Genomic DNA, 13,463 nt, shown 5'->3' with positions numbered 1-13,463 from the left:
ACCGGAGTATTCCCTTTTGATGTTGGCAGGGCAGGAGTTGCTGATGGGCAGACACTGCTGGGACATCCCCTGATTACCGTACATGTCCATGAGGTTAGCATTCAGGGGGTTCTGAGGGGACACGGCAAAGACATTAAGCAAGAATCACACCCCCATGTATAGATGAGCATGATAGGGAGGGTGGTGACATAAAACAAGCCTATTATGCAGAGAGAAAAGATGTTATAATATACAAATATTTGTGATGTCACTGTTAAAGGAATAGTTCTACATTTTGGGAAATTTGTTTATTTGCCTTCACCATAATGTGTAATAAAAAATATTAATTCAACCGGCTAAACCGATCCCATACCAGTGTTTAATTAATAAGCTGTATGCCTCACTGTGTGGAAGTGACTGGATCAGGCTTGATTTAAACATTACTTTTCTAACTTTGTAAAACAAAATGTAACAAATAAATACATAGATACAATTTTTACTGAATTTTATTAAAATAATAAAATCGTACACCAGCAACTTAGTAAAAAATAAATTATAATTCAATTGTAAACCTTTTTAATGCAGCAACAAATTAGTCAAAACTTAAAAATTCCAGTATATAATGTATATTGTATACAAACATAGAATTGAACTGAATAAATCGGCCCCATACCACCGATACCTGATCCAGCTATTTGAGTAATCGGCCCAATATCAGATCTAGTATCGGTATTGGTGCTTCTCTAATTTCTTTAAATGTGTGCAGCTACAGATTGTTGGTCTTCCAGGTAGTAGAGCAGCGGTTAGCTTTAACATTCAAATAACTGTAGCCACAGGATTGAGATTTTATTTTTTCACAAGTTTCATAGAATTATTTTTTTTACCTCAAAGCACACCAAACGAGACGCCCTAATTAAATATGGTGACCCTTTAAAAGAAGTGCCTGGTCTGATGCAGGCTAAGCACACATCACACATACTGTACATACCGTGTTAGCCATCTGAAGCCCTGGGTCCATCAGGCCGAGGATTTCATCACTGTAACTGGACTCCAGACTAATAATGTCATCGATGACATCATCCATCTAAAACAAGGCAACATAGAAGGCAAAGGACATTCAGATAAAGCCCGATTAAATGAGAGAAAGATCACAAAAAGGCATATTCCATGTGTCAAGTCACAAGCAGTCACCTCTTTCTCGCAGTTAGCGTTGAGGGTCAGTAAGGCCATAGGGCTGTTGGGGGCGCTGTTGCCCGGCCCTGGCGGCATGCCCCCGTGGTCAGAGGACTGGTTGTGGCAGGGCAAGCTCAACACCTGAGAGCCGAGCTTTCCCAGGTATCGCTTCACCTGCTGCTGCTGGGAGTGCTGGATGTGGTACTTGGTTGGGTTCTCCAGGTGAGTCTGGACCTATTGGTGGGAGCAGAGAAGGACGATGGGAAAATGAGAAGACAAAACCAATAAAAGATGTGTATTGGACAGATATTGTTGGATGGTTGCAGGTGCAACATGGGAAATAAATCACATAAATGTTCATTTCAAATAATTCCACTTTAAACAGAAACTATATTATTCTTGTAGTCTTTTATTAGATTAAAAAGACTAAATATATTTAGATATATACAGAATAAAAACACTAAATATACCTCAAAGACTAGTACTGCACTGAACAGACTGCAATATTAAAATAAACTTGGCACAAAGTTCAAATCAGAAAATGCATTATGCATTTTTCCTTTGAGCTGTCAAGTGCTGTTATCTCAAAGAGTCTCAGTAGAAAACTATTTCTACATATTTTTCTTGCGTTCTGCTTTTCTTTTTTTTTTTTACATTTTACAGCCCGTATATTTTAAGTAACAAAAATTACACGCACGCCCGTCTCTGCACTCCACCGGTTACGGATGCATTTGATTTCTGTGGATCATTAATCCTCACACGCAGCATTAATGATCCAGAAAAAGCTACTGCAGAGGCACATAAACAAACTTCAGACGCTGTGTTTGTCAGGCTGTAACACATTTTAAATGGAGCAGTGCTGCTGCATTCCAGCTGACATTTGGAGTCTATATTTAAACCTTCTGTCTGTCTATTGCCTGAATGTTTTGGCGGATTCTGTGGTTTATGAAATAACGACACAATAGATACATAACACATGCAGTAACGTGTAGATAGAGAATTTAGTCTCATACTGTCATGCTATTTTCCAAATACCGCTCAAAAGTTAACTTTCATTTTAAAACATACCTCATAAGGTTGGTATCCAAGCAGCTCAAGCATCATTTACAGTAAACTGATCCGTCCAATTTAAAAAAACTTCTGTGTTTAACTTCTATCTAATCTAAGAAGTGCTGCAGTTGCTTCCCTCTTGCTTGCACCAGAAGACTACTAAGGAGAGACACATCCAGCTTGTCTTTTAAAAAGACAAGAAAAGTGATTAGTTATGCACATCAGTGAAGCACAATGAGCTTTTTCAAATTTGTGTTGTTTTATGTAAAATCTGAATTTATCACTTGATGTCAGGATGTGCTGCTATAACAGTTAGTGCCTTTGTATTGCAAGGCCACCCTCTTTTACTGAGACTCGCCCGGGGCTGTTGCTTTGCCGCATCCACTTTTCTTTTTTTATTATTAACCCTGTGGATGCTAGCCTGAGAGTTCCCAGTTCAACACAGCACAAAGAGTAGAGTCTCTTACATGCGTGTGTGTGTGTCTGCATCTTGCCTCGCCTCTCCTCGTGTCTCTAAAAGACATTTTTAATCGGCAACAACAGGCATGCCGTGTCTCAAAAGCAACGGATAACAGCCATTGCTACTTCATTTTATAAATTTGTGTATTTGTTCTGCTTAAGCGCAGAGGTTCATTATTAAAAGAGCTGAGGAGGGCACAGACTCCAGACAAACTCTAAGCTACCTCTGACATTTCCTCTGCTCCTGTGAAAACCCCCGTAGTCTGCACACTGCACTCGACAGTTTAGATGATATGGTTATTATTACACATGGAGAAAATGAACAAAAAGGCGTTGACACGCTGTATTGCTGAGAATGGATACTCAATATCTGTGACTGCGAATTAAACTTAGCGATGATCACAATAACACAATGTGACTAAACTAGGGATGCACAGGTCCGGCTTTTTTAGTCCCGATAGTGATACCTGGGCCTTGGGTATCGGCCGATACAGAGTACCGATCCGATACCAGTGTTTAATTATTAAGCTGTATGCCTCACTGTGTGGAAGTGACTGGGATCGTTCTTTTATGTATAAGGCAACATCAGGCTTTGCTTTAAACATTGCTTTCCCAACTTTGTAAAATAAAAACATAGATTTACATTTACTGAAGTTATTTTATTAATAAAATAATAAATCGTGCACCAGCTACTTGGTAAAAAATCTTCAAAATTAACAGGAATTACAATTCAAGTGTAAACCTTTTTAATGCAGCAACAAATTGGTCAAAACTTAAACAGGAATGAATGAATAAATATAAATATAAAGTCTATAATGTATATAGTATATAAACATAGAACTGAATTTAATAGATCTGCCCATTGTCACCGATACCCGATCCAGCTATTTGAGTCAGTATCGGCCCGATATCCAATCCGGTATCAGTGCACCCCTAGACTAAACACAATCATGCATCTGTCTAGTTCATCACCTGTCACACCTGCCATCTCTTTGATTGTACTTCTTATATATTAATATTAGAATCAGTCAGGTTAAGTTGTCTTTCTGTGACTATTCCATTTCTCCCCTCCTCACCAGAACAGACACTCTTTGAGAGTCTCTTCTCCATGCTAAGAGATAGTAACATTGTTCTACGGGGGGATGCTCATGTGAGAGGTGCATTAACATTCATCACGCAGGTATGACGTCATTACAGGGTTGTAAAGCCGGCATATTTACCGCACATCAATTAACTCATTGAGAAGAGCCGCGTCACGCTTTGGGCTAAAGGGCAAAACAATGACATTCATTAATGTCAGTCACTACAGTCTGTCAGTCTTTACTTTGCTCTCATTATGGTGTTTAACTCAACTGTGGTGTCGTTACTCATGATTATTTCTTGAGGAGCGTTTCCATCGTTGTCAGATCATCAACAATAAATCAACTCCTCTGCAAATCCACAGTCATCACCATCCGGCACGCAAGCATTACTTTATCCAAAATGATACGCTTTATACATTACGGAGCACACAGTGACGTTGATCCTGAAAATAGACTGAATGCTTGTAATGAGTATTTAGAAACCTAATCCAGATGGATAATACTTAAGCCATGAATGAGCGGTTCAGGTTGTTTGCACTCACATGCGTAAACAATGGCTAAACAAACCATGACTACTAGTTAACTATTACTATAGACCCACTGATTCTGATACACAAGTTGGAACAATACCCTGAGTCTAATAAATTGTAACGTATTCTAAGATCATATACTATAAACATTATAGTTTAAGTTTTGAAATCGATGTTGAAGTCAAGCGTGATGTTGCCTTGCACATAAAAGAATGATCCCAGTCACTTTCACAGTGAGAAATACAGCTTATTAAAGACAATTTTAATTTTCTTTCCTCTCTCATATCTCTGTGTTTTAGGTCTGTTGATTTTTTTGATCAATCTGTTGATTATCTTTTTGATTAATTGATTAATCGTTTGGTTCATAAAATGTCAGAAAAGTTGACATTTAAATTGCTTGTTTTGTTCGACCCACAGTCCAACCCCCACATACTGTAAATTAGGATTAATATCAAAGAAGATAAAGAAAAGCTGCAAATATTCACATTTGAGAAGCTGGACGTAGTGATTTTTGTAATTTTTTATTTAATAATAAAATGAAATAAAAATGAAATAATAATTTCAATATTTTGTTGAAAGCCAATTGAAAGTCCAACTTAAATAGATTGAATAAGGGCTTTGAAATGATTCATGTTGAATAAGGATATTTGAAAAAATAAAGTGCTGTTGAACTTCAAGTCTAGAGTGAATACCAAAAACAATATGCATATATTATGTGGTTGAATTGTGTGTTAATAGTTTATTTTATTTTATTTGATATGGACATCACAGTAGCATTAGAATTGTAACATACATGTATGCACAAGGACGAGATGCACTGTGTTTAGTATTTGTAGAGTAATGCTAATTTATAGCACCTGTCCACCGGAGGCTTTTTAAAAATTATATAATATAATAATAATAATAATAATAGTGTTAAAATAGAAATGTTTTGAATGTCATTTCATTTATTTTTTCCAACAAAAGCACAGCCATAAACACACAATGCTATTTCTTTCCTTCAGTCTAAGTGGCATCTTTTAATTAGCGGTCAGTCAGCTACTGTCATAATATTGAAATTTAATATTTAGCTTGCAGGAAAATGTACAGAAGAAAATAGTTAATCCTGTCCGTCTCATCGGTTGGTTCCCGCCAACACTTGAGGTGTTCCCACTGAGTCTGCCGTCCTTCTCTGTGTGGGAACAATTGCTATTTTATAGCAGCTGCTGTAGCAGAAAAACAGTGACCAGAGCAATGGCAACTTTTGTTATTTATCCTGAAAACACGCAGACAAGGGCAATTAGTAGTATTGTGTAGTATATACAAATATTAAAGTATGCTTTTTCCTATTTCCACATCCTGTTAATCACCTTATGACTCTTCAGATTTATTTTAGGACCACCAGGTTGGATACTTCTGCTATATGCATTCATGTTGCCTACAGCAAGATTTTTGTTACAAGGACCCAATGACCCTGTATCTCTCTCTCGGTATGTTCACGTGCACTTACAGAGAAGTTCACACATCCACAGAACTGATAGCTGTTACTGTCTAAAAATAGAAACAACCCCGATGTATAAAGGATTACTGCAGGAGCCCCGTACAACCATCTTTCTCTCCGTCTCTCACTGAGATTAGAAACAACCAGGTCATTAAGGACATTACAGGTGTCCCCAGTATGACTATATCGAACTAGTATTTCAGTAGATGCAACAGTGTCAGTCTGTAAAGTCTTCTCTTTATGATTTCCTCACTGCAGAAGTTATGTTTATGTCTAAAATTATTAATCAAACGATTTGTCTACTGATGGAAAATGAAAATGCTACTCTATTTTATCAATTAATCATTTAAGTCAAGGCTTAGGAAATCATGAAGGGCATTTTTCACAATTATCTAACATTTTACAGACTGAGCGATTATTCGCTAAATCCAGAGAACAATCAGCAGATTCATCGATGAAGGGAATTGTGGGTTACAGCCCTAAATGGATTCATCATTCAAGCATGTTTCTTTGCTGGTTTCAGCTTCTCAAATGTGAGGATTTGCTGCTTTTCTTTATCGCATATGGACTGAATAGCTTTGGGTTTTGGACAGTTGGTCGAACAAAACAAGCTGAATTGCATCAACTTGGGTGCGCATTTTCCTTTATTTTCTAAATCTATAAAGACCAAATGATTAATCAATTTGTTTAGAAAATAATAAGCAGATCAATCAATTATGAAAATATAAAAGCCCTAAAATCTGCATGTCATTGATATAGTAAATCACAGCCTACAGTAGACCTCTTATATTTACTTAAAGCTAAAGTTTGAACTTCTTCAAAAAATGTTTTTTGATATATTTGTTGAAATTCTCTTTAAATCCCGACAGCCATCAATAAATCAAATGCGCTGACAAAAAAAAAGAAAAAACGGTATCTGTGGCTGTCACCGGACTGTAATAAACCCGTCCAATCATTTAATTCAGCCTTCCTGCGTGCACGGAGGCCTGAAGCGACGGGCTGCCAGTGTTTCTGAATTGGCAATTTTCTCGCTAGATTTAGTGACTTTTGGAGCTGCTGCTGCTGCTAACTACTTTTATTGGAAAAGAGTTGGCACCACTGGGCTCGGTTTTTCAGTTGGATAATTAATCAAATTCAGTGTACCGTTGATAGTTTCTTAGGATTACCAACCCCAGCTTTAACTAGCTGAGGCAGTTAGTTTTATCTTTACGTTCATGTGCATTTGTTATTTTTTCAGAATGTTTTTGTCCGGAGGGATTTCCTAAATTATCACAGATGATTAGATGATCTCATTGCTCTGACTTCATTCGAGCCCCTTGGGGGTCACAGACCTCAGGATGGACCATCAGTATGCTGTAACTTTTGTCAGGATGAACTGGTCTGAGGGTGAAAAAATATCTGTTTTTAAAGACCTGGGAAAAGGATCCGTTTCTTGGTGTGTTTACAAAGTTGTCACAGTATATAAAGTATGCATAAGGAGTCTAAACACAGTGGTGTGCATGTAATAAGCCTTGGTTTAAGTCTGAGATACACTGCGATACATCTGTAATAATGCTAATCATTCAGTTTGTCAGCTTGGTTAAGAGCCAATGAGCTGAACAATGGATTATAGAGAGATCTTAGCGCCAGCGGGACTTGAACTTTACTTCGCCCAACTTCACTTAATGTACTCTTTCCCAAAATACACAGTTTGGAAATGTGACGTCAACTGCTAACTAACGGCAACTGCAACCACAGCAAACAAGCCAGCTTGTTGTTTATCAGCTCGTTTTTTAGCCTTCGACAGCGCCGAGGGCATCGGCAACATCAACCCTCAAAGAGTCCGAAAACACTCCGCAGAAACGCGCACAAAGCGCCCTGCTGTACTGAGAGAGGACGCAGGGTGAAAGCTGACAAACACTGATCTGTGTTTTATTTTATGACTTGCATGCTTTGGGCATTCCATGATGGGCCAACCAGGATACATTAACAAGAATGCCCCCATTTGCTCTGCAGCCTAGAAGAATAGGCCACTTTGTCTCACAGTTAAGCTGCTAACGTGCTCTGTGAAACTTGCAGACAACAACTGTGATGCTAATGTGAAGCAGCTACATCAGTGCAACCTGTGGTCACCTGCACCTCTGATGTTTTGTTATGCTGTTATGCAAATTACCCACGGAACGCAAACCTGGTGTCCTTCAATGGGAGATGTTAAAATCTTAGAAAATATGTCTTGACTGTGTGGTTTTGCTGTTTTATACACTCATAATGTACAGCTGTAACATTTAGAAGGCTAATAATAAATTGCTAGGGGTAGGGGAAAAAATCTATACGGCATAGTATCGCGAAATGTGTGCGTGGGAATACTGTATTGACACATGGACGTCTTGCGATATCCAAGTGTGATATTCTGTCTTTCAGAGGTTGTAGCGGGCTCAGTCTTAAAGAAGAGTGAAAGTACTGACATCATATGAATCTAGAAATCCTAAGAAATCCTAAAATCGCAACAAGATCGTATTGTGACTTAAGTATCGTGATAATATCGTATCGTGATAATATCGTATCGTGATAATATTGTATCGTGATGATATCGTATCGTGATAATATCGTATCGTGATGATATCGTATCGTGATAATATCGTATCGTGATGATATCGTATCGTGATAATATCGTATCGTGATGATATCGTATCGTGATGATATCGTATCGTGATAATATCGTATCGTGATGATATCGTATCGTGATGATATCGTATCGTGGGGCCTCTGGTGATACCCACCACTTTAAATAACAGTGACTAAATTTATTAAGCAATATTGTAGACAACAATGCACGTAAGGTTTTATTTCATGAAATGATTACACTGCACAATACACACTACATATTTTTACACCAGTGTTTTACCAAATAAAAAGTTTGTTTTAGATTTAAAGGTCCAGTGTGCAGGATCTGGCGGTATCTAGCTCTGAGGTGAGGAGATTACAACCAACTGAAGTCTCTCCTGTGTGCCAAGCGTGTTGGAGAGCTACGATGGCCGACGCGAAAATGTGTATGGCCTTCTCTGGAGCCATTTGGAGCAGAGACAGTGCATAGAGTGTGTGTGGGAAGTGAGTGGTGAACCGCGATGCACTGTGTGTTCTGACACCTTTCTATCAGAACCAGCATTAACTTTTTCAGCAATTTCAGCTACAGTAGCTCTTCTATTGGATCGGACAACACGGGCCAGCCTTCGCTCCCCACGTGCATCAATGAGCCTCGGGTCTGACCCTGTCGCCGGTTCCCCGGTTTTCCTTCCTTGGACCACTTTTGGTAGGTCCTGACCATTGCAGACCGGGAACATCCAACAAGAGCTGCAGTTTTGGAGATGCTCTGACCCAGTCGTTTAGCCATCACTATTTCACATCACAATCCTTACGCTTGACCATTTTTTCTGCTTCCAACACAAAGTTCAAAGTTCAAAATGTTCACTTACTGCCTAATATATCCCACCAACTGCCAGGTAGCATTGTAACAAGATGATCAATGATATTCACTCAGTGGTCTTAATATTATGGCTGATCGGTGTAAACGGCTCATTCTAAGGTAACAAAAACACAACGGTTCCTATCAGGTGATTATACACTAAAGAAAACCTACCTGTTAATATTACATTTTGCCAATAGATCCCCTAATTGTTGCACACTGGTCCTTTAAGATTACAAAATGTGCATTTTCTGTCAAATGTCCTGTTGCATTAGCTCACAAATCAACCGAAATGAGACACTGTGTGGCATCTTTTGCAAACTTTCTGATGCGTACTGGTCACGAGCTGCACCGATTTTATAATCCAAAAGAAACGTACATTTTGTACAGGGTTGAAGAATACTTTGTTCTTTTCATGGCACCATAAATCCTTTGAAAAAGAAATCATTTTTTAACCCTTTTAGGAAGTTATCCTACATACATTTCAAAGCAGTGTTTTTTTTTTTCTTCTCTTAAATATGCCAAGGAATGAAGGCTAATTACGAGCATTCTTTGCTGAATTAGCGTTCGGTGTGTGGTAAGGCTGTGCTCGCCTTTGTCTTGATCCCTAAACTGATCCCTTACTTAGTCCCCTGGGGGTCAGAGGTCACTTGGTTAATTAAGGGTCCAATCAGTCTTTAGATAAACTCATCTGAGCTTAATGTTTGCACTTTTTGAGGTCCAGCAGCTCTGCCTGGTACCCCTGAGCTTTTTGTGGACTCTGCTAATCTACCCACAGACAGGGGAGTAGGTTAACCCAGCTCAACAGCGCCAAGCTGGAACGGCCTTTTCATTTGACGACTTCAGTCAATGAAGAATGTCTGTAAGCTCTCGCCAAAGCGGAGAAATTACTCTAACTTGATGTATTGTACGCGGGGCGAGGGTTCGGGGGGTGGGGGGGTGCCCTAAACCTCTCAAAGAGCTCCTGCAGATTATGGGGAGTAAGTAATGTTTATGCTGCGTGTTTTTCAATGGATACACTGTATTTGTCCGTCGCTGCTGGCTCATGCCACACACATCCAGGGTGATGAAAGTGTGGCTGAGCAAGTAACCATGAAATCTCTGGCTGTGTTGTGGATGGATTTAGTTCAACAGTGATTACTCAATGGCCCCTAGCAGTACTTTATACAACACCTAATGTGAGGTTATACAATTAAACCTTTGATGATAATTAAAGCTCCTCTTTTCCATCGAGGGGTATAAACAACTGCTTATGAGTTTAAGTCGTTATATCATCATCTTGGAAAGTCAAATGCACAAACACAACTATATATTTGTGCAAAGATTTCCCTAAAGTGTCACAATATTTTCATCTATAATAGCACAGCCCTTAAAAAATCAATGTAGTGGAACAACACATGTAATTCTCTCACAAAACCAAAGCTTAATTTGTGTCTTTCTTAGAGATATGGGAAGTCTAAAACACATGGAAAAGCAAATACATAGAGTACACAGGTATGCATATGTCCTCATGATAAACTCCACAAACATTTCCATCACCTTCACAATCACCAAATACTTCAAAAAAGTACAAACACAAAACTGAAATTGAAGCGACTCACTAAACTGTTTTGTCAGAAACACAAAAAAAAAAATCCTTAAAATCTTTGTATTGTGCAAATCTTTCCAAATCACAATCACACACCAAGTTTTAAATCCTATCAATCGCTTAAATTAAAGAAAAATGTGCGAGATAAAAAAAGTAAGGAAGTGACCACAAAATAGAAATAACACATAAATTCTCATACACATGTTCGCCGCCACACAACACAGCCAAACACATTTCTATTGATATTTAAAAAAAAGACTTAACTCTAAGAGAAGACAAACTTACCAAACTGCCTCGTTAAAATGATCCCTCAAACAAAACAGTCTCTACTCTTACAGAAAATCTCCACGGTCTCCTGTCCCTCGGACTGCCAGGGAATCAAAGCTATGAAAAGATGTGAATCTAGCTGAGCAAATAGGATTAAAGATGGCTAAATCCAAATGGCTGGAAGCACAGCATGCATTAAAGAGGAATTCTCTCAGGAAAGATAATCCCCATATACGCATTTTAACACACTTCACTCACTCCTGTGTTTTTTTTTTGTTTTTTTTTACACACTCATAGTAAAACCACGATTGCCTGACTGTCCACACACACACGAGTCAATAAAATCTATAAATACAGCGGCGCTGCCTGGACTGTTCAGACTGCAACCATGACACATGCGTCCTCTAATTCCAGAGGTGGAAACTTTATATGTACACTGTTTGACAGCCTGCTAATCGTACATGTTGCCATATATAAAGTATATTATTCCCCTACCATGACAAACTAGAACAAAGGTTTTACCTTGAGCACCTCCATTGGCACCTGGGAAGTCGGCTGTAAACTGGCTGGGACGCTGACATTGATGGCAGGGGTCTGGGCCGCTGTGGTTTGTGGGTACTGGGAGGCCTGTTGTCTCTGCTGTTCCCGCCGCTCCTGCTCCTGAAGCTGCTCCCGCATCAGCTGCTGCCGCAGCAGGATGCGTGATGTCATGGCCGAGGAGCTCAGCGGGGGCTTGGAGGAGCCGTGCTGGCCCGTCGGGCTGCTGCACGGGGAAGAAAAGATACCAGATGAATGAGCAGAGACGGCGAGAGATGTGAAGATAGCGAGAGAAAGGTGAAGAGAGGCGAAAAGACAGAGAGTGATAACAGAGAGAGGGTAGAGAGAGGTCAGACAGGGAGGGAGAGGTCAAGCAAAAGAGACGAGAGAGGAGGAAGATTAGAGAGCAGGAACGATAGAAGAAGATGAAGGGAAAGTAGATGGAATAAAAGGTTAATATGAAGATGACTGAAGGGGCAATGATCAAAAGAAACATCTTAACTGTAGAGCTGCAACAACTAGTCCATTAATTTGAAAAGAAAATTAATCTAGGGCTGCAACTAACGATTATTTTCATTGTTGATTAATCTGACGATTATTTTCTTGAATAATCGATTAGTTGTTTGGTCTATAAAAAGTCAGAATATGGTGAAAAATGTCGATCAGTGTTTCCCAAAGCCCGAGATGACGTCCTCAAATGTCTTGTTTTGTCAACAACTCAAAGATATTCAGGTTACCGTGATAAAGGAGTAAAGAAACCAGAAAATATTCACATTTATGAAGCTGGAATCAGAGAATTTATTTTTTTTTCCTTAAAAAATTACTCAAACCGATTAATCGATTATCAAAATAGTTGGCGATCAATTTAAAAGTTGACAACTAATCGTTTAATCGTTGCAACTCTTAATTGATCCGCAACTATTTATATAATCTTCTAGTCATTTTTAAAGCACAAATGTCAAACATTTGTAGGTTCCAGCTTCTCAAATGTAAGGATTTTTATAGCTTTTCTTTGTTAGTTATGAAAGTAAATTAATTGTTTTTTGGGGTTTTGGACTGTTGGTCGGACCAAACCAGCAATTTGAAGACGTAGCTTTGAGCCTAGGACATTGTGATCTGTATTTTTTAAAATGTCTTTTGACATTTCATAGAAAATTAAGAAAATAATTGGTGAATTAAATTAATTAGTTGCAGCCCAGTATTTCTTAGAAAGACAAATACTACAAATTAAACCACTTTAGCGTCAAATTTCAAACAGCTGAACCGTCTGATTCGGATGATTTTGGAGAGCAACAAGCATCCAGCTGAACACACTTTATATTAGCAGAATTAAACTCAGCAGAAAAGAGGAACAGTTCTTCTCATAAAAAGGTTGCTTCAGTTTTCCCACTCTCTTAAATTTAGACGGCGACTCCCCAGACAGAGCCCTGCGCTCCTAAAATAGAGCGACTCTGCTGAAGCAGAAGTGGTCGGGACGAAGCCTTCATCGAGTGAGTGATCCTTTTGACAAAACTCAGTAAAACGTCTGGCCAATCCAGCTGTGCAGTAATCGCACTAATTAGCCAGCGGAGTCAAACACAGCTTCGGTCTGCAGCGTATTCACTGGGTGTTGAGCCCTCAACATACCATAATTCTCCCCCCAGCGCTGCATATAATCTCATTGTCTGATACCACACCCACTGAACCCTGCACAAGAGCAATAATACTGTAAACTAAGGTATAACATGATGAAGCCACATTATCAGATCATTATCTACAAGATTACACCAAGGACTTTAACATAGATAATGCTGATGTTGATAAACAGATTATTGATCCTGGATAAATCAATTAATAAGTAGATTTAATGGCTGAATTACAGCAGAACAACGACTCT

At 38.9% G+C, this 13,463-nt stretch overlaps 1 protein-coding gene across 3 annotated transcripts in view; it reads right to left on the bottom strand.

Annotated features, from left to right (window-relative positions):
- The window catches only part of LOC119489657 (microphthalmia-associated transcription factor-like), a 38,057-nt gene that overhangs the window by 9,045 nt on the left and 15,549 nt on the right, over window positions 1-13,463 (bottom strand). For 2 of the 3 annotated variants that reach the window (XM_037772388.1, XM_037772389.1), the window contains exons 2-5: window positions 11,573-11,813; window positions 1,171-1,386; window positions 968-1,063; window positions 3-111 (exon numbers count right to left, since the gene is read on the bottom strand). In XM_037772388.1, coding sequence (XP_037628316.1) covers window positions 3-111; window positions 968-1,063; window positions 1,171-1,386; window positions 11,573-11,813 — 662 coding nt within the window. The remainder of the gene's footprint in view (window positions 1-2; window positions 112-967; window positions 1,064-1,170; window positions 1,387-11,572; window positions 11,814-13,463) is intronic. The other variant, XM_037772390.1, reaches the window with a different exon arrangement.

This window comes from Sebastes umbrosus, chromosome 6 (assembly GCF_015220745.1).
Source record: "Sebastes umbrosus isolate fSebUmb1 chromosome 6, fSebUmb1.pri, whole genome shotgun sequence".
Classification (NCBI taxonomy): domain Eukaryota; kingdom Metazoa; phylum Chordata; class Actinopteri; order Perciformes; family Sebastidae; genus Sebastes; species Sebastes umbrosus.
Note: the sequence above shows the minus strand (reverse complement) of the source record. Positions and strands in the feature narration are given on the sequence as shown.